The sequence below is a fragment of the Notechis scutatus genome, chromosome 11, assembly GCF_049901735.1.
Source record: "Notechis scutatus isolate UNSWTSFEM ecotype Mainland chromosome 11, rNotScu1.2, whole genome shotgun sequence".
Taxonomy (NCBI): Eukaryota; Metazoa; Chordata; class Lepidosauria; order Squamata; family Elapidae; genus Notechis; species Notechis scutatus.
The window spans coordinates 14664808-14683131 of record NC_142019.1 but is presented as its reverse complement, the minus strand read 5'-3'; the positions used below and the strand labels follow the sequence as shown (position 1 = coordinate 14683131).

The 18324-nt window shown below is 44.0% G+C and overlaps 1 protein-coding gene and 1 long non-coding RNA gene across 2 annotated transcripts in view; one reads left to right on the top strand and one right to left on the bottom strand.

Moving 5' to 3' along the window:
• Window positions 1-18324, bottom strand: part of MCTP2 (multiple C2 and transmembrane domain containing 2) — a 150465-nt gene that overhangs the window by 92330 nt on the left and 39811 nt on the right. The window contains exons 5-8 of the mRNA XM_087972852.1: window positions 8718-8860; window positions 5547-5623; window positions 3444-3555; window positions 903-938 (exon numbers count right to left, since the gene is read on the bottom strand). Coding sequence (XP_087828978.1) covers window positions 903-938; window positions 3444-3555; window positions 5547-5623; window positions 8718-8860 — 368 coding nt within the window. The remainder of the gene's footprint in view (window positions 1-902; window positions 939-3443; window positions 3556-5546; window positions 5624-8717; window positions 8861-18324) is intronic.
• LOC148129710 (uncharacterized) lies at window positions 8181-15035 on the top strand. Its single transcript, XR_015750809.1, has 3 exons — window positions 8181-8367; window positions 12559-12701; window positions 13518-15035. It is a non-coding gene; the product is annotated as an uncharacterized LOC148129710 (long non-coding RNA).

The following is an 18324-nucleotide window of genomic DNA, read 5'->3' as shown; positions in this document are numbered from 1 at the left end:
AGGGAGGAGGGAAGGAGGAAAAGGAAGGAAGGAAGGAAGGAAAGAAAGAGGGAGGAGGAAGGAAGGAGGAAGGAAGGAAGGAAGGAAGGAAGGAAGGAAGGAAGGAAGGAAGGAAGGAAGGAAGGAAGGGAAGGAAGGATGGATCATGTGAATCAAAGCAAAACAATTTTTGAGTCGTACTAAAAATAAAAAAACCTAAGATTGATTTAATTAACTGCATAATTACTTATTAAACTCTCTTAAATACAAGGAAGCGCACATTTTCTCCTGCTGCAACATTAAACATGTCACTTTGAGGGCAGCTTTTGAAGGGGACGATTCCTTTTCACCTGGCAAACCTTCCCAGGGGCATCCCCTTTGCCCACAGTAGCTTCAAAGAGAAGCTAAAGAAGAACAGAAAGTGGGAGACAACCTTAAAAAAAAACCACCCAAACCCCCTCAATTCCAGTAGTTTTAAATTCCAGGAATCTCCTTGTAGGTTCTGTCCTGGCGCATTAACTGTGATATATATTATTGATAGACTGTAATCCTAAAAAAAAGACAGAAATATAAGTCTGACATCGCAACATATGTTTTCCCGGCCCCCGAATCTGCCAGACTCACTGACAGATTTCGGTGTGTGCCTGCTTCCAATTTAGAACAACTTCACAAAGACACAGTATTCTTGCTATGGAAGAGCTGACAGCCGCTCCTCGCTTAGTAGTGCTGACAATGTTTTGATGCTAAAAGAAGCTTCTGGAAAAAAGACGCTCAGCAAAATGGACCTTCATCTGCATTCAACGTACCCATCTCTGTTTTTCATTACTACAAGCAGCTGGCTGGCTTTTTCCAGCTGAAGAAAAGGAAGGGGAAAAAAAACCTCCCACAATAACACAACTATGGGGGGACGAAGAATGTGTTACCTTTGGTACAGAGCATCTCCTTCGGTTTGGCCATCGCTGTGTGCATCATTTCCCCCCAGAGGTGCAACATGGGACATCCAAGAGAGGATCCACAAAACAAAAACGAGAGAGAGAGAAGGGTGGGGATAGTTAGTAATCACAGGAGCTAAAAATCCAGTTTATTCTCTGAGGGTCAAATCCCACTTCAAATAATATTCCACTGCTGCCTGTATTTTGAGAATATAAATGGGAAACAGTACCGAGAAGGGGCAAAGATTTTGAAATAGTGGGGTCTTAAGTAATTCTCTGAGTTTGGTTGTTTTCTTGCACATGTTTCATTACCCAACTAGGTAACATCATCAGTATTAGAACAAAGTTGAGCTGCAGAAAAGAGGAGGAGGAGGAGGAGGAGGAGGAGGAGGAGGAGGAGGAGGAGGAGGAGGAGGAGGAGGAGGAGGAGGAGGAGGAGGAGGAGGAGGAGGAGAATGACTATGGGATCCTTGGTGCTCTCTCTGCTTGGTGGTTTTCTTGTAGGCATTTCATTACCCAACTAGCTAACTTCATCAGTGCTAGAAGGGAATGGGGTGTGTGGAGAGTAGAGGAGAAAGATTATGGAGGAGAAAGGAAAAGGAGAACAACTATGGTAAATTTTCTTGCAGATGTTTCATTACCCAGCTAGATAACATCATCAGTGCACCACCATCAGTAATGAAGCATCTGCAAGAAAACCACCAAGCTCAGAGAGCACCAAGGACCCCACAGTTCAACCCTGACTTATAAATATTCTCTTCTATCCATTTGGAATCAACTGTACAAGTAGAGATTGAAGGAGAATTGAGAATTTTTTATCTCTGTGGAAGTGGAGAACTGAAAAGGGAATATGATTGTATCCAACAGAAAAGACCAAGACCGCTCGCCAGCTGTCCCATAGTGCGAGCCAATAAATATGACATTGGAGTTCCACAAAGTTAAATTCTTCACTTTGACAGTAGAATCCTATCTCAAGGGAGACCTTCAACTCTCAAACATAAGACATTTGTCAGGAAAGTTTTCCTCACACTTCTACCTCATTTCGATGGCTCTCCAAGTTGGAGGAGTCTATTCTGGTGAGGGATAGCAGAAAATCTTTTACCTCACAGGTTGTATACCTTTATTTGACTAGACCAGCATACAAAGGGGTGGTTGCTATCCATGTCCTGCTCCAAAACCTTTTATGAATCATGGGAAGGAGTGATTGAAGGTGAGTAATTTTCAGTGGCGACATCTAACCTGGCTGTCTTGTGAGAGCTAGATTTTAAAAATCCCTGCTCATTTGTCCGAGCTTTTGAATTGGTTATAAATACGGGATGTTATGATGATCGCTGACCTCTTTCCACTGGCTGCAATCATTGGAATCACCTGACTGAACCACCTCCTCCATAAATGATAGGACTACAATTCAGTGCAGATGTGTCACTGAAGAATCGGCAATTCCCACCAATCCTTTTTACTGCCTCTCTCCAGCATCTGTTTCCACACTGTTTTGGAATGTAAGAACCTTCGAAACTGCTACTCGGGGAGCTTGGAACGTTATAGTAGTAGGTAAATATTAAAAATGGCTCCCCATATCCTGCATCGGAGCAACCCACATGAGCGATATTCTGTTCCCAATAGTCTGAATCCAACTATAATGGGTTTTCTCAGAGCTTGGGAAAAAAAGACGACGGCTTACAAAATATTGCAAACATCGAACACCTGCAGTTTCTGGCCTCAGAGAGAGATACTTAGGCTAGCTCTATGCGAGGGCTGAATGCTTCCTGGCCTTACATCCACAGCCCGTTCTTTGAATCAGAAAACCTTCCAATTGTGTTATTCGTTCGCACTTTCAGTTCAGTGATATCAACTCTGTCCCAGAGCAGGATGAAGCAAGCGCCTGATGGATTTTATCTGGCATGAGAAGCTAAGCAGCATCGTATTTAGTTGGTATTTGGATGAAAGAGCTCCAGCAAATCTCATATACAGTATTTATATCTCTTTAGGATATGCAGGGAAGTTAAAATTAGGCCGTGGAAGAAAATGTAAATGTCTTCATGCTGTTGCCAAGAAAACTATGCAGATGTGTTCATGAAGCCACTAGGAAGGCAGTGACAAGCAGTGGCTTTTCCTTACTGGATCCCAACAGATGTACAACGGTACCTTGGTACTGTTCTGATCTCGACTTCCCCAGAAAGCACTAAGCAGACTCTTTGTTCTGGCAAAATCCCTTTTTATTAAATGAAGGTGAATTTCTTGCATTCACAACGAGCCAAAGGCCTGGCATACAGTCTTTTAAGATTGGTGTAATTAGGAGCACAGACCTCATCTAGCTTGGAGAGCTGCCAAGTAAATATTTCCAAATACTTTATGGGAAAAATTTGTTTGGTGCTCATTGTTTTTGGTACTCGTCGTAACGATGAGTACCGAGGTATGACCATAGTATGAATTTGGCTGGCAACCACAACACACAACCCCAGATGCCGGCCCCGTGTCCATCTCTTCCTTCCTACCAGGAAAGCCAGCATGGCTCTGATAGTCTTTACTTACATTTCTTTTAATATCGCATGACTTCACAACAAGCCTTAAATTCAGCACGATCACACCCATATCATCCTCTAAGCTATTTGGGTCTTCCAGATTTAGGATTTTTTCAATAGTCCTGGAAGATAGAAATGGAAATTACTCACAGCTAACAACTCCAGTCGAGCACAAGGAGTCTTTACAGGCGTCGATGGAGATTATTATCATTACCTTTGTTGTCAGAGCACAACATGTGTACAAGGAGATTGGCTGAGCCTCCCTTCGTGCACACACACCCAACACAACTCACAGTGAGGACAGAAGTCCCTCACCCAGTCCCAATCTTATTACATCACGTGACCTTGTTGCACAACGCGCCAGCCCTGCAAGTCTGTCATACCATGTTGACATGAAGTTATTTTCCATTCAGGAGTCTGACAGCCCACAGGTAGAAACTGTTCTTCAGCCTGTTGGTGTGGCTGGCTCTACTTCTCTACCTCCTGTCCAATGGTAGAAGAGTGAAAAAGAGCTGACCGGGATGTGAGTCATCCCTGAGGATTCTTCTCACTCTTCTAAGGCAGCGAGACCTAGTGAGGTCATCCGGTGGTATCGGGGAACAGCCCACGATGTTTCGTGCTGTGCTTACCACCCTCTGTAGAGTCTTTCTATCTGCGGCTGTCAAGCTAGCATAACACACCATCATGCAATATGTGAGGACGCTTTCTACTGTGGACCGGTAAAAAGAGATTCTCAGTCATCCAGGCCATGGTTTCCCCAAAGGGGCTTTGTCAAAAGGTAATTGGACTTACTTCGTTGTTGTTGTTTTTCCTTGAAGACATTTTGCTTCTCATCCAACAAACCTCCAGTTCAAACTGAAGAAGCTTCTTGGAAGAGAAGTAGGAAGTTTTCAAGGAAAAAAAAACACCCTAGAAAGTCTACTTGCCTTTTGACAAAAGCATTTTTGAGATAGTTCCTTTAATCTATGTATCCAAATGTTTATTGGAGATAAATGTACCCATGAATAAATTGTCTAGCTGCCTTTTGACAAAGCACCTTTGGGGTTTTTTTCCCCAAAAAAATTTGGAGTGGGGGGAAGGCAGAAAAATGGATAGAAGATTATTCTTTCTCCAATGAAAAGGAAAAATTCTTCAACAGTTTTTACCATTTAGTTGCAAGAGAAGTAGCACTGATGGAAAAACTCTCTGAGAAGAATTCCTTCCGGAGAGGTCTCCATCGTACAGATAGACCTCAACTTACAACCAAAATGGAGACTTGAATTTCAACCCTGATCCTTGCAGCCATAAGTTGAGGCACCACATGACAGGACTCGCTTTTATGACTGGTTTTACAACAGTTGTACAGTGAGTTACCACGAGTCCTTAAGCAGGTCACATGATTGTTAAGCGAATCCAGCATATCGAATGGGCTTTTTTTTTGCCATTTTCTTGCAATTAATCTAATCTATCACCTTCTTCCTCTGTTGCCAGCTACTGTTTGAAGGGTCCTAGGGTAAACACGATACTGAACTGAGCACATTTAGAATAGAACAGTTGGAAGGGACCTTGGAGGTCTTCTAGTCCAGCCCCCTGCTCAAGCAGGAGAACCTATGCAAACTCAGACAAGTGACTGTCCAGAGTCTCTTCTTAAAAACCTCCACCGGTTAATTGTCCTCACTGTTAGGAAGTTTCTCCTTAATTCCAGGTTGCTTCTCTCCTTGATCAGTTTCCAACCATAGTTTCTTGTCCTACATTTAGAAGTAAAACTGCTTTAGCAGTGTTCAGAAATGTAGAAACAAAAAGGCTTATGTCTATGGAGATTCTCAGTCATCCAGGCCTTGGTTGTCCCAAAGGTGCTTTTTTCAAAAGGCAACTGGACTTTCTGGCTTTTCTTTGAAGACGTTTCACTTCTCATCCTGAAGAAGCTTCTTAGATGAGAAGCAAAAAGTCTTCAAAGAAAAACCAGAAAGTCCAGCACCTTTGGGACAAAAAGGCTTATATTTAATGTAAGAGCAAAACACTGAAAAAGACTCAAATATTCATCGAGCCGTATAGAATGCAACAGTACCAAGCACTTTAAGTGCTCTGAAATGGAGAACTGCATTTGGAAAGGTAAACATAAATGTTAGATTACCTGTTCAGTTCCAGTTTGTGAAGCATTAGGACAGCTGAGCCCATAAAATCGGAAGAAGTCAAGTCTCTGTCATAAACCTGATGCATATGGAACGGAAAAACACAGATGTGATTATCTGGAAATAATTTCAGGTTCGTCTTATTATTTCAGTGTCTGCCAATGAAACTGAACCAACTATGAATATAACAAACAAGAATAAGTTCTCAGTCTCTGCAATCATGGCCTGTTTCTTGTTGTTGCTGTTGTGTTGCTATCACTTATTGACCTGTTCTCAAAAATACGCAACATATTTTCACAAGGCAAGGTGTTACTTCCTCCCCCTTTCCAAGTGCCACCTTTTATCTGTTGCAAACCAAGAGGGGTTTGTACAAGTTACCAGTAAGCCACCACAAGCTACTAATTATTTATTTTTACAACTGTAGTTCGGGAAACTAAGCAGGTCCATGTTTTGGGACAAGAGATACTTAAAAGTCCCAAAGTTCCCAAAGGTTTCCCATGTTTGCCTCCTTCAGACAGGCAGTTCCAAACACACTAAAACAGAGTTAGGCCCAGAAAGTCTTCTGAATCATCATCCATTTAACAACCTCATAATCCCTTGCAGGGTGGAGGCTGTGCAAATGAATGGACCTGAGTGTTTACTGGCCGGATGCCCTTCCTGTCACCAATGCAGAGTTCTTTTTCAGCAGATATATTTTCATTGTGCCCAGAGAGAGAAATATCTGCCTCTACCTAGGATTGAACGCACAACCTCCTAATTGTGAGGCGAAAGCTCCACCTCTAGGCCACGACACCACTCACCAGAAATTTTTCTGAATGTCTCCACCTGATTTAGAGTTAGAAAAAAAAATTTCTTTGAAACAGAGTAGAGGTTTTCAAGTAGATAGTACACTGGTATTGAAAAGATGAGATATTTCCCTGACACTCAATGGATGTGTGGGAAGCCAAGAGGCTGCCAACCTCCACTTTGTGAAGCATTACAACAGCTGAACCCACAAGTAGGTAGAAGCCAAGTCTGATCATACACATGGAACGGGAGAAGAGGGAGTGGAAAGAATAATAGAGATCTGATTGTCTGAAAATAATTTCACGTTGGTCTTTTTCAGTTCAATGTTGTGCCAATGAAACAGAACCATCTATTAACGTAATCCAAAAAGGAATAAGTTCTCGGTCTCAGGAGCAGTGTTTTGTCTCCAGTTTAGCAGGATTCTTTTGGATTCAGAAGCAAGGATCACATCAATAGGAGTATTGAAGGCAGTATAAATCCATAAATAAGTCCAAGACACCACAAGAAAAGAACACGAGTACTCAAGAATGTAAGAATACTACACAGCAAGGAAGGAAAGATTGTAAGCCCATTAGCCAATCTGGGAACCCCAAAGAGATAATGGCAGATGGTCTCCTTCAAAGCCACCACCCACTCATTTAGGTCTTCACTGAAGATGTGATATAGCCCAAGGGCCTTCAAACTTGACAGCTTTAAGACTTGTGGACTTCGACTCCCAGAATTTCTCCCCCAGGTATGTTAGCTCAAGAATTCTAGGAGTTAAAATCCACAAGTCTTAAACTTGCCAAGTGTGAAGACCTTCGATATAGCCTCTTAGCCATCTTCACTGACATCTGTTTCCCATGTTTCATCCTACTGGAATTTACCAAGGACAAGTCTAGCTTATCTTAGATTTGGAATGCTTCCATCTGGCTTTGCCAAAAACCACCAAGGATAAGGAGGATTTGTTTATACCAGATGTTGATGAGGCCATCTCAAGGTTATGGAGCATCTGTTTCTCAAGGTTTTGGGTTTCAATATGACAAGGTCACCCTACTCTATAGAGGAGTGTCCCACCAAGGACAGGGCAAAGCAAAGCGTGGATGGGGTTTAAGAAAGAGCTTTTGCCGGTGTATCTGGATGTCAATCAATCCTGGACATTCCCCCCCCCCCAGGTAATCCTCAACTCACAACAGTTCATTTAGTGACTATTCAAAGTTACAACGGCACGGGAAAAAAGTGACTTACGATCATTTTTCAGAGTTACGACCATTGCAGTATCCCCTGGTCAAAATTCAAAGTGCTTGTCAGCTGATTCATACTTATGACGGTTGCAGGGTTCCCCTTTGATCCCCTTTTGCAACCTTCTGACAAGCAAAGTCAACAGGGAAGACAGGTTCACTTCACAACCATGTTACCAAATTAAAAACTTCAGGGGATTCACTTAACGAATGCGGCAAGAAAGATCGCCAAATGGGGAAAAATTCACTTAACAAAGTGATTAAAATTAACAAACTTAGCAACAGAAATTTGGGGCTCCAGTGGTCGTAAGTCGAGGATTACCTGTAGTATATTCTGTATTCCTGAAAGACTACAGTGCATTAGCAACAACAAAGGATTACATTTGCAAGCACTGCATGCAGCGTTTATTTCATCTGTGGTCTATTTCTGGAACTGCTGATTCGTTCATAGGACACTGTTGCATCCCTGAATGAGTGGCTGCTCTGCCCTTGCTTTATTTTGTCCTCAAGAGAAGACATGGTACATGTGTATGTGTAGGAGATGACCAGGCTGAGTGTGAAGGGGGAATCAAATGCATCATCAGTTTGGAATCTCTATGCCGCCATAAGAGGCCTGAGTCCAGCCTCCTTTGAAATCCACTGATTCCTATCTGGTACCAATTGCCTTGACCATTAGCAGCTCAGATTCTCATGTAAAGGTAACATGAAATAAGTTTGTAGCACTTTTGAACTCTCTCCTGGTTCCTGACTTCTTGTACCTGACAATATGGGGTTCCACCTATGGAAAACATGGATAAGGAAACGATGGGAAATACAGGTAAGGAATTCAACACAGTTTTATGGAGGGAGGGAAACTGCATGGAAGGGGTTTTGCTTTGGAAAGACAGAAGGGAGGGAGCCTGCAACGTTCTGAAGACATCCTTAAAGGAAGTGAAGGGAGCTGTACAGGCTGCACTTCAAGCGGGCCATCTGGCTGTAAACATCCCCCAAGAGAATTACCTACGTTTGAAAGATTCTTTTAGGTAACAGCCCTTCCTCAAACAAAAATTAAAAATGCATGGGTGACTCCTCATGGGAATCTCCCTCCTCTTGTTCACACAACCAAGTTGGCTTGCAGGGACAATATCACACACTGTGACATTTGATACGGTTGGACAGACGGCTTACCTTCACCCAGAGCTTCTGCCCCAAAGATTGTATAGGAAGCACAACGGTTTCATCCCAAACTGGATTCAGGTTTTTATGGACCACTTTGCTTTTATACAGGGTTTTCCCATTCAGCTTAAACTTCACATATGGATCGCTTGTACCTTCATAGCAAAGCAAAATAAAGACTGTGTTAACGTAGTTGTGGGGTTGTGGAGAATTGGGCAGCGTACACATTAAAATCATGAATATCATCATCCTAGGTTCCTGGAAAGCACTCAATAATTGCCAAATCGTCTGAACATCTGGTTGACTGTGTGATGAAACATCGTAACAACAACAAAATAATAGTAATAGCAGTAATGCCATGTTTCCTCCAAAAATAAGACCGGGTCTTATATTATTTTTTGCTTCAGAAAATGCACTAGGGCTTATTTTCTGGCTAGGTCTTATTTTCAAGGAAATACAGGACTAAATGTGTGTGTCTGGTTGACAAACTTAACTGGGGCTTATTTTGGGGGTAGGGCTTATATTACGAGCATCCTGAAAAATCATGCTAGGGTTTATTTTCCAGTTGCGTCTTATTTTCTGGGAAACACAGTAGTAGCAGTAGTTCCTCCCTGGAATCACCCTGAGGAGGTATTTCTCAATGTTTCTACCTGAAAAATGAAAAAGGCTTTCAATAGTAAAAGACCTCCTACATTAGATAGCCTATCAATCCAAGCTTCTAAGTGCCAATCAAAATTATCTTTACAGATTATATTTTCTAGCCAGCAAATAAAGACTCCCAGTGGAGCTCAAATTCTGATGGCTTCAGAGACACAGCCATGAGCTTTTCAAAGAGTTTTCCAAGGGTTTTCGTACAGTTTGGCCTCGTGGTTAAGGCCTCAGGCTAGAAATCAAGAGAACATGAGTTCTAATCCTGCCTTCGCCATGGAAGAAGGTTGGGTGACATTGGGCCACTCCTTTTCTCTCAGCCCAACTCACCTCACGGGGTTCTGGTTGTGGAGAAAATAAGAAGGGGCAGCAGTATTAGATACGTCTGTCACCTTGAGTGGTTTATCAAAATAACAAGGGTGGAATAAAAAATAAAAAATAAAAATAAACAAACTGGAGATTGCTGATGCTTATTTGGGTCCAGATTTCCTTTGGCTCTGAGGTTTCCTTGTAGAACCTCACCTGATACATTAGGCCCAAAGTCTATCAAGGCCACCTAAAGGAAGAGATAACCCACTGACTTAAAATAAATCTATGAAGCAATAAACAGCAATATGGCACTTAGGCACTTTCCAGAAATGGGAAAATTTCTCCTTTATCTCTCTCTCTCCCTCCCTCCCTCCCTCTCTCTCCCACCCTCTCTCTCTCTCTCCCTTCCTCCCTCTCTCCCCCTCCTATCCACTCTCTCTTTCTCTCCCTCCCTCTACCTCTCTCTCTCTCTCCCTCCCTCTCTCTCCTCATCAACTAAGACAATAACTTTTGTAAGTTAGTTAGTCTTCTTCAAAATGAGACGCCCCCTGTATTCAACACTAGACAATAAATCAACAAATACAGCCTGATTCTGTGGACAGTGCAGAACAGCAAAACCACTGGATAAATACCTAGCGGCAAACATTTCAAACGGAAAAATTGGGGGGGGGGGCAGTCAGAAACAAGAGGGACAGAGCTGACTGGTAACTTTTCCTTAATTTCTGTTCAATATTCTGAACACTTCTCCCCTTTCTTAAGCAAAAAATGATGGAAGACAGAAATTGTATGAAAAAAGGGAGAAAGGGGACAGAGAGAGGATACCCAGAGCCTCAGCATAACAGAATAATAGAGTGGGAAGGGACCTTGGAGGTCTTCTAGTCCAGCCCCCTGTTCAGGCAGGAGACCCGAATCCATTCCAGACAAGTGACTGCCCAGTCTCTTCTTAAAGGCCTCCAGTGATGAAGCACCTTCTAAAGACAAAAGTCTTTCCACCAATTAATTGTTCTCACGGTTAGGAAATTTCTCCTTAGTTCTAGGTTGCTTCTCTCCTTGATTAGTTTCCATCCGTTGCTTGCACTGACAAAGGAATTCCATTAATAAAGAGAAGATGCCAGCCATTTTAAAAGAAGCCACAGAAATTCCCACAAGAGTTGGACCACCTGAAAGAGGCCACAAGCAAGAAAAGTCCGTGTCAAATTAAGTGGCCTCAATGCACAACGTACCCGTTGTTTTGTTTGGTTTTCTTTTGTTTGCTTAAGTGAAATGAGAAGTATCCATGCCACAAATCTCATCTTCAAACTACAGGCCAAACTAATCCCCACAATATTTCTCCTCCTGAATAGGGAAATAAAACACACACACACACACACATACACACACACACACAACAGCATCGACCACACCACAGCTTCGGCTGGGCGGGATAACCTCTTCCCCTGCTTCCTTCCTGCAAAGCAAGGCTCCCTCCCAACCCCGAGGAGCCTTTTCCCTTTTCTTTTCTTTTTTTGGGCAAGGAGGGGGGGAAAAGGCGAAATATAATGAAAGAGTATTTTAATTAAATGAGATAGGTTCCCTGGGATCAAGTCTTCACGCCTGTCAGCTCCCTCTCCAAATAAACATCTCCAAAGCGGCCCTCAGTGGTGTCACTTACGGGGTGGAGGGTGGAGGGTTGCAAAGCATGCTGGGTAATCCCCGGGCATCTTGACAGCTACCTAATGTTCAAATTGTTTCACGGGTGAGCGGCCGTCCTTGCGTGAAAGAAAATATTAATGTCTGGAATTAATAGGGAGATGGAAGCGGGCGGAGAGAGGGTGGGGAAACAGTATAGCCGGAGCCAAAAAAAAATTGGGGGGGGGGAGAAGGGGGTGGAAGACGTGTCAAGTTAGGAGAATGTTAATTGTGGGGAGGGGGAGAGAGAGAGAAATAATTGAGAGGTTGGTTGTTGGAGAAGAGGGAGGGAGGGGTGGATGGATGGATGGACAGGCGGAGGGATGCTTCCTCCACTCCCGCCCTTAGCCAAGCCAACCGTACAAGCCAGGCACCGCAAGGAAAGCTTGTCAAGGAAGTAACATCTCAACCAGGAGAATGACAGGGTGGGGAAGAGCAACAAATGGAGACAGGAGAAGGAGGGGAGCGGGGTCTTAAGAATGCAAGAGAGGGCGGGGGGGGGGAATCCCAGGGGGGCCTCTGTCAGTGTCAACAAACAGATGGGGGGGGTGAAGCTTCCATCTCAGCAGTTTTACAAACAACCGAGCCGTGGGCATTGACTTAAACAGCCCCGGCTGACAAGAACCTGTCCGTTGAGCCCCCGCAGTCCTGGCCGCTGTTGTTCGAAGGGTCTGTTTTACCTTTCCTCCTCCTTTTTTTTTTTTTCTTCTTCTTCAAAAGGAGTAAAATATTTTCTCTGAGCAACATCCTGCCAGCCCACGTTAAGCCGTTGTTTTACTCGCAGGAAGTCAGAAGGGGAAAGGGAATGAACTAAAAACTTTTTTAAAAAAAAAAAAAAAAGAATTCCGGACATTGAGGGTTGGGGGGTAAAACCAGAACAATTATTGGCTTTATTCCATTCAGAAACGGGATGCTTGTTTGGTGAAAATGAGCCAAGTCCATTCCAAAGAGCGGCTAAAATAATTTGCTATCCTCCCAAGTAAATAGCAATAGGAGCGACAGCAACAGCACTTTATACTGCTTCACGGTGCTTTCCGGCCCTCTCTAAGCGGTTTACAGAATCAGCCTCTTGCCCCCAACAATCTGGCTCTTCATTTTACCCACCTCCAAAGGATGGAAGGCTGAGCCGATCTTGAGCCTGGTGAGATTCGAACTGCCAAATTGCAGGCAGCCGGCAGGCAGCAGAAGTAGCCTGCAGTACTGCATTCTGGCCACTGCGTCACCACAGAACAAGAACAAGAGGAGATGAAATCACAAACCTGGGAAGATCTTTTTGTGCTCATGGAACAGAGAACAAGAGAACTGGAAGATACCTTGGAGGTCTTCTAGTCCAGTGGTCACCAACTGGTGGTCCACGAGAAAATCGTCATGGTCCGCAGAAAAATTATTTGCATTTTTTATATTGCACTAAAATCAGGGGCGCTCAAACTTCATGGCCCCTGGGCCGGATACGTGCAATGAATGTTTGTGTTGCTGCAGAGAGTCTCCCCCTTTGGGGTCTTTTAGTGAAAGTTGGAGGGGGGCAGAAATTTCTGACTTGGGGTCTGCTTCAGCCTCCTGGTGTGGGGCTTTGGGCGAAGGCTGGAAGGCCTCGTTCCAGTGGGACTGCATCACGGCCTGGAATGGCTGACCATTTTAGCCCACTGAGCCTCTAGACGCCACCCCCTGGCCTTGCACTCCCACATGTCTTCTCTCTGCTTGGAAAGCCTATGCTCGTAGTCCTCAGTGAGGTGCCTCTCTGTTGAGCCTCCTTCTCGGCCAGATCCAATTTGAACTGAGCCAGCTGTTTGGCCAACTCTTTCTTGTGGTGACTGCTTAGCTCCCACAACTGCTTCCTGTTGGGGCCTTAAGGAGCCCAGGTGGGCAGGAGTGGCTGGGAAGGGAGGGGTGAGTAGAGGCTGGCGAGGCGCCCCCCTCGACATGAGTGACACCGAGTTGGCCACGTCCATGCAGTCACGTGACCACCTAGCCACACCCACCCAGCTAGTCATTAGGCAGATCATATTAGTGGTCCCTGGGATTTAAAATTATGAATTTAGTGGTCCCTGAGGTCCAAAAGGTTGGTGACCCCTGTTCTGGTCCAACCCCCTTCTCAAGCAAGAGGTCGTCCAATTTCAACTCATCTGAGAATCACCCTTTCAACTTCAGTGGTTAAAAGTCAGCAGCCTGCTTTCCTTTCATTCCCAGGTTTATTCTTATCACAGAATAAAAAAGACCGACTTTGGTTCACTGGAAGCAAAACAACAACCACCGCTTTTGCCTTCCTAGCTGGTGAAGACGACATTGCTGCAAATATTGAAGTTCAGAACTGAAGAAGCTTCTTGGATGAGAAGTGAAACGTCTTCAAGGGAAAGCCAAGTCCAGTTGCCTCTTGGAAAAAAAGCACCTTTGGGACAGCCATGACCTGGATGGCTGAGAATCTCCATAGACGTTGCTACAAATAAGTATGATATTATAGGATATTGTAGGCTGGTGCTTCACTTAATAAGTTGTTCTTATTACTGTTAAGATAAAAGTTTTCCTGTCCAGTCATGTCCAATTCTTGGGAATGGTGTTCATCTCACTTTCGTGGCCAGCATTGTCTGAAGATAATTTCCAAGATCATGTGGCCACCATGGCTATATACCAAAGGTGCATGGAACATTGGTACCTTCCCACCAAAGTGGTATCTATTTTTCTACTCACATTTGCATGCTTTCGAACTGCTAGGTGTACAGGAGCTGAGGCAGGAATGGGAGCTCACCTCATCAGGCAACACTCGGGCCTCAAACCTGGGTTGCCAGCTTTCCAACTGACAAGCTCACTTCTCGTATTACTATTGTTAATGCTACTATTACGAACAAGATATCATAAAAGAGCAGGAAGGGCAGGAAGATGAATGAGCTCCAAGCTAGCTCCCTACATCATGGTGATATCAATGCTCCCCCCTTGTTCTAAATAAGCTACTCCATGTTCTAGATGGGTTACTTGAGATGAGCTACTCTTTGCTCCAAATGAGCTATCCCGTACTCTGAATGGGCTACCCCTCACTCTAAATAGACTATCCCTTTCTCTGGATGGTCTATCCTTTATTCTGAGTAGGAGATCCTTTGCTCTCGATGGGCTACGTTGTGGTCTAGATCAGGGGTCGCCAACCTTTTGGATCTCGGGGACCACCGAACTCATAATTTTAAATCCCGCAGACCAGAGACCCTGGGAAAATCCCTCAAAAAGTCTGCAGGAAAATTCCCCACCCCGTTTTCCTACGTATCAATCATTCTTTATTTGGGATCGCAGGGTACTGTCTCCAGCTCTGTTCTCGGGGGAGAGAGACAGAGAGAGACTTTTGGCTTCATGCAAGGAAAGCAGCAGAAGCAGCAGAAGTCTTTCTTTCTCTACCCCAAACTCAACCAGAAATGAGTCTTTGACAGCGCAGCCTCTTGGAACACGATGCTTTGCAGGGTCCCAAAGACTCATTTCTGGCGGAGTTTGGGGGAGAAAAAGAAAGACTTTTGCTGCTTTCCTTGCGTGCAGCCAAAAGCAGAAGAAGAAAGAAGTGGAAAGAAGCAGCCTGGTGGCCAGGCCAGGCACGTGGGGCAAGTTCCACCTTCCCCACTTTCCCCCTTCCCCTCACTACCTCTTGTTGTTCGCAATGCAAGAGACGCAAGCCTTGTGGGCAGTGGGCAGTGCAGGCTTGTGTTCCCACGCAGCCTGGATTAATTGCTTTTGGGGGTGATATTTCTCTGCAGACCACCCAAATTTTCTCATGGACCACCAGTGGTCCCCAGCCCACTGGTTGGCGACTGCTGCTCTAGATCATTTATAAACCAATTAAAGAAATGCTGGACCCAGAACCGACCGTGCAGCAAGATAGCTAGTTACTTCCTTCGATTACAAGAAAAGTTCGCTCATTCTCGCTCTCTACTTACTATTCCCTTCTACCTAGAGTCATAAAGGTGAGCAGATTTACTCAGGGGACTTAGCGAGAAACTGTCAGATGGCTTTGAACATTTAAATAAATGACAGCTACCAGGTCCATCCACCTGCTTCCTGAATTCCCCAAGAATTTTAATAGGCTAATATGTTACATTTGCAGAAGCTGTAATGTTGATTTATCTTCCCACCACACTCGTTCTTCCGTGTGATTTATAACAATATCTACAATAAAGCCGCTATTAATTTATCCAGAAAATGCGTTCAGTTAAATGGGTCTGTAATTGCTTTGATGTCCCATCTCCACTCCAATCCCACCACCCATGAACACCCCCCACACACACACACACACAGTTATAGGAACAGCTTGGATTCCTTTTCAAAACCTGGCGTTACTTGGCTTCTGCAGGAGTTCTCAAAATTTGCAATGACACACCTCCTAAAATCAGAAACGACCTTGATGCTGATTCTCATGAATAAGACGAAATGATAAATAAACCAATAAAAGTAGAATTGTTGTGGTTGATGAGTGGTTCGATTCCAATTCTTTCTCTTACTGTCTCTCTCTCTCTCTCTCTCTCTCTCTTTTTTTTTCTGGCCACTCCAGCAGCCTTCCTCAAACATCTCCATTTCCGCGGTGAGTAATTTTCACGGAGGTTTTATTGCAAGCGTCCAAAGAAACTTAGGCTATATACAAAAATGGCAAGTAAAGGGGTTTTCCTCACCTGGAGGGAACCTCTTGGGATTGTGTACCATACAAAGCATGTACAAAAAGAGGGAAAGGCCAAAGAACCCGAGGAAGACCCAGAAGAAGATGGAGAGGCAAAATAAAAGAAATGAACAGCATCAGATAACAATGGTTGACGCCACCAGAAGAACAAAAACCAGAATTTTATATCTCCCTAGCCTAGATACCAGAAGCAGCAAAAGAAGGGAGGAGGAGGAGGAGGAGGAGGAGGAGGAGGAGGAGGAGGAGGAGGAGGAGGAGGAGGAGCTAGAAGTGCAGGAGAGGAGGAGCAGGAGGAAAGGAGGAGGAGGAGGAGGAGGAGGAATGTGGTACAGGCACATGGTTACATTCAGCCTTCTTGTAAAACCTACTCGCTTTCCCACTACACACTTACTACAGGCTTAGGTACTCCAAAGCCTTGCAATCCTGTAGTGGTGAATTTCATTCTACTTGGCATAAAGGTAAATTTAATTATTCAAATAAATTTACTAGCTGTCCCCCAGCTAATTTTGTGTCCAAGGCAGGACTAGAACTCACCGTCTCCTGGTTTCTATCACGATGCCTTAAGCACTACACCCCACAGGCTTAAGCCAGGGGTGTCCAACCTTGCAACTTTAAGATTGTGGACTCAACTCCCAGAATTCCTCAGCCAGCAAAGCTGGCTGAGGAATTCTGGGAGTTGAAGTCCACAAGTCTTAAAGTTGCCAAGGTTGGACACCCCTGTTCTAAGCCCTACCCAGGTCTAATCCTGAGTTTGTTTGTTTGTTTGTTTGTTTTACTTACTTACTTACTTACTTAGTTTGTTTTACTTACTTACTTACTTACTTACTTACTTACTTAGTTTGTTTTACTTACTTACTTACTTACTTAGTTTGTTTTACTTACTTACTTACTTACTTACTTACTTACTTACTTACTTACTTACTTAGAAAATGTACATGGCTGTCTAATTCATTCATGGTGACTCTGGGCACCATAGAAAAGATCAGCTCTCTAGATCAGGGGTCTCCAACCTTGGCAGCTTTAAACCTCGAGGACTTCAACTCCCAGAATTCTCCAGCCAGCTCTGGAGGCCCCTGCTCTAGATCAGTAGTTCACACCTGTAATTTGGCAATGTAGAACCAATTTTAGATGCTGTGTACATGTTATGTATTAATGCAGGTCTAAATCGACTTTCAGAGTTTTCAGCGATTAACATGGATAAGCCAACCAAGAGTTCACCTACTGAGAAGGTGAGTCAGTACAGCAGGGCTCACAGGTAAAACAGAATGATATTACAGGGAGGGGCCACGCTGCCTCTGAAGTCACACGAAATAATGGATTAGAATAACGGAAGTGGATATTTGTGGCTGAATGTGTCGTGAGAACTCAGTCTTGGTCTTAACATCTGCTATGAGCCAAGCTGACATATTGAGCAATCATAGAGTTCGTATTTAGCTTTCTGTTTCAGCCCAGCTAAGGTTTTTTTCTGAATTTCACAACAGACACAAAGCGAGCAAGTTGGAAAGAAAGTTTTGAGTGAAAATGACCGGTTTTTTTGGCATTTCCTTCCCCCCCGAACAAAGAGAAGTGACGGTGCAGAAATACATATGCAAAGACAAGCCAATACCAGGTTCCAAAGCAGCAAGGAAGACCAGAAAACCATAGGACTGCTTTAACAATTAAAAGGGGGAAAAAGTTAAAGTCACTTTCAAGCAATCGTAACAGACCAAGAGAGTTGGAAGGGACTGAAGAACTCTTCTGGTACAAACCCCTTCCTCAAGAAGGAGACCCTATATCAGTCCAGGCAAATTGCTCTCAGATCTCTTCTTAAAAACCTCCAGTGATGGAGCAACCCACAACTTCTGGAGTCAAGTCGTTCCACTGGTGAATTGTTCTCACTGTCAGGAAAAATATCCTTAGTTCCAGGTTGGATCTCTCTTTGATAACTTACTTACAGATTAACAGAGTTGGAAGGGACCTTGTAGGTCATCTAGTCCAACCCTACGCCCACCCAAGCAGAAGACCCTACACCATTTCTGACAAATGGCAGTCCAGTCTCTCCTTGAGAGCCTCCAGTGATGAAGCTCCCACAACTTCTGAAGGCAACTTCTGTTCCATGGGTTGATTATTCCCCCTGTCATGAAATTCCTCCTTATTTCCAGGTTGAATCTATCCTTGATCAGTTTCCATCCATTATTCCTTGTCTGGCCTTTGGGTGCTTTGGAAAATAGCTATCGTGTCTCCCCTGGTCTTTCTCTTCACTAGACTAGCCATGCCCAGTTCCTGCAACCATTCATCGCATGTTTTAGCCTCCATCTTTGTTTCTCTTCTCTGCACTCTTTCTAGAATATCAACATCTTTTCTATAGTGTGG